General features: G+C 44.9%; 1 protein-coding gene across 1 annotated transcript; it reads right to left on the bottom strand.

Moving 5' to 3' along the window:
* Positions 1 to 309: 309 nt before the first annotated feature.
* Positions 310 to 1302, bottom strand: LOC110091996. Its single transcript, XM_020816331.2, has 2 exons — positions 1052 to 1302; positions 310 to 943 (listed from the first exon to the last, which is right to left on the bottom strand). Exons 1-2 carry the CDS (start codon positions 1300 to 1302, stop codon positions 310 to 312), a joined length of 885 nt encoding a protein of 294 aa, XP_020671990.2.
* Between the last annotated feature and the right edge of the window lie 400 nt (positions 1303 to 1702).

The following is a 1702-nucleotide window of genomic DNA, read 5'->3' on the forward strand; positions in this document are numbered from 1 at the left end:
TCAATGCACTGATCGGCCTGGACGATCTCAATATCGTGCCGGCCGATCCTGGGAGGAAAATCCAATTCAGAGAGGAACAGTAAGGGAACGAGATCTCACAATCTCCCACCTTAGAAAAATGTCGTCCCGACATTTCCCTGCAGGTACGAAGCAAAAACAACGCAAAACAAATCGATCCAAATCCAAATCAAAATCAAAACTCGTCGAAATCCATACAAAACACACAATGCAATCAATCAAATGTCAATATGCATGATCAAATGTCAATCAATCAATTAGTCAAATCATCTTACTAGTAGAACTTTCCGATCATTGCTGATCCTCATGATGCTGTAAACTTTGTAGACTGTAGATGCATGGCACCACTGGAGGAAGTGCAGGAGGTCGTGGTGCAACTATCTCCCTCTGATCTCTGACAGCTCTATCAATCATCCGATTCCCTGATCTCTCACTGTAAGCCCTCAAGCCAACAGTCCTCTGCTTTCTTGTACCCGTGCCAGAATCAGTCCTTCCACCCAATCCTTTCTGAGGACAATTTGCTGCTCTGTGCCCGTGCTGTCCACAGTGAAAGCACTGTCCCGTCAACAGGTAGCACCGACCTGCATGTTGTCTACCACAGTGAATGCACTCTCCAGAACTACCAGACGATACTACCGATGCAGATCGCGATGCAGATCCCTTCAAATCATCGTACCTGCTTTTATTCTCTCTATCTCTGTCTCTACCTGAATCATCTCGTTGTACCTTATCTCTCCTCCTCCTGGTATCATCATACCTCGATACTGGTGTTGCCAAGTCAATCTCTATCAATTGGGCCCGCTCCACCAGCTCAGAAAACTCATGTATCCAGAAGGGTACTAGTGGATTTCTCAGCTCTCTATTAAATCCATGTAGAAATCTATAACACTTTTCCTCGGCAGTAGGAATCAAATGAGCAGTATACCTCGCAAGTGCAGTAAACTCGGTCTTGTACTACATCACTAACTTGCGGCCTTGCTCCAATCTCATGAAAGCTTCCTGCATCTATCGCTGAGCTGACGGTGGTACAAACCACATCCTGAACACTGCGGTGAACTCATCCCAGGTGATCTCAGCATTGGTCTTCCCCTGGAATTTCTCTCTCTGCTGTCCAATCCACCATCTCTCCACTTCAGCCTCAAACAAGAACACAGCCAATGGTACCTTTTGATTCCCCGGACACTGCATGCTGTCAAAAATCTTTTCCACCCTCATGATCCAATCCTCAGCAGCCTGGGGTCCCACAGCTCCTTTGAACAATGGAGGTTTTAGCTTATGAAACATCTACAAGTGTCTATCAGCTTCTTCCTCTTTGCTCCCACACATTTTGCTCTGAGCATCCCCCATTACATGTGCAATCACAGTAGCCAACTACATCATACTCTCTGAAGGTACTAAGTTGCGCTGTGTTGCTCATTCGGTATACTGGATTCTGTCGGAGGATCCATATCTTTTCACCTGCATAATTTAGAAGAAATGATACATACATGCAATGATGTATGCCAATGAAGCTCTTACAGCTACCCGTTCTACCCAACTCTCAATCCAATCTTACAACTCTGGTAACAATCCATTCTTCCAATAACACTGCTCTGATACCAACTTGTCATGCCCCGAGATCTAACTTGGAAAGAATGTCAATTAACCAGCCATTTACCAGAGTTATCTACAATTCTCCAATTAA

Source organism: Dendrobium catenatum, unplaced genomic scaffold, assembly GCF_001605985.2.
Source record: "Dendrobium catenatum unplaced genomic scaffold, ASM160598v2 original_scaffold_97303, whole genome shotgun sequence".
Taxonomy (NCBI): domain Eukaryota; kingdom Viridiplantae; phylum Streptophyta; class Magnoliopsida; order Asparagales; family Orchidaceae; genus Dendrobium; species Dendrobium catenatum.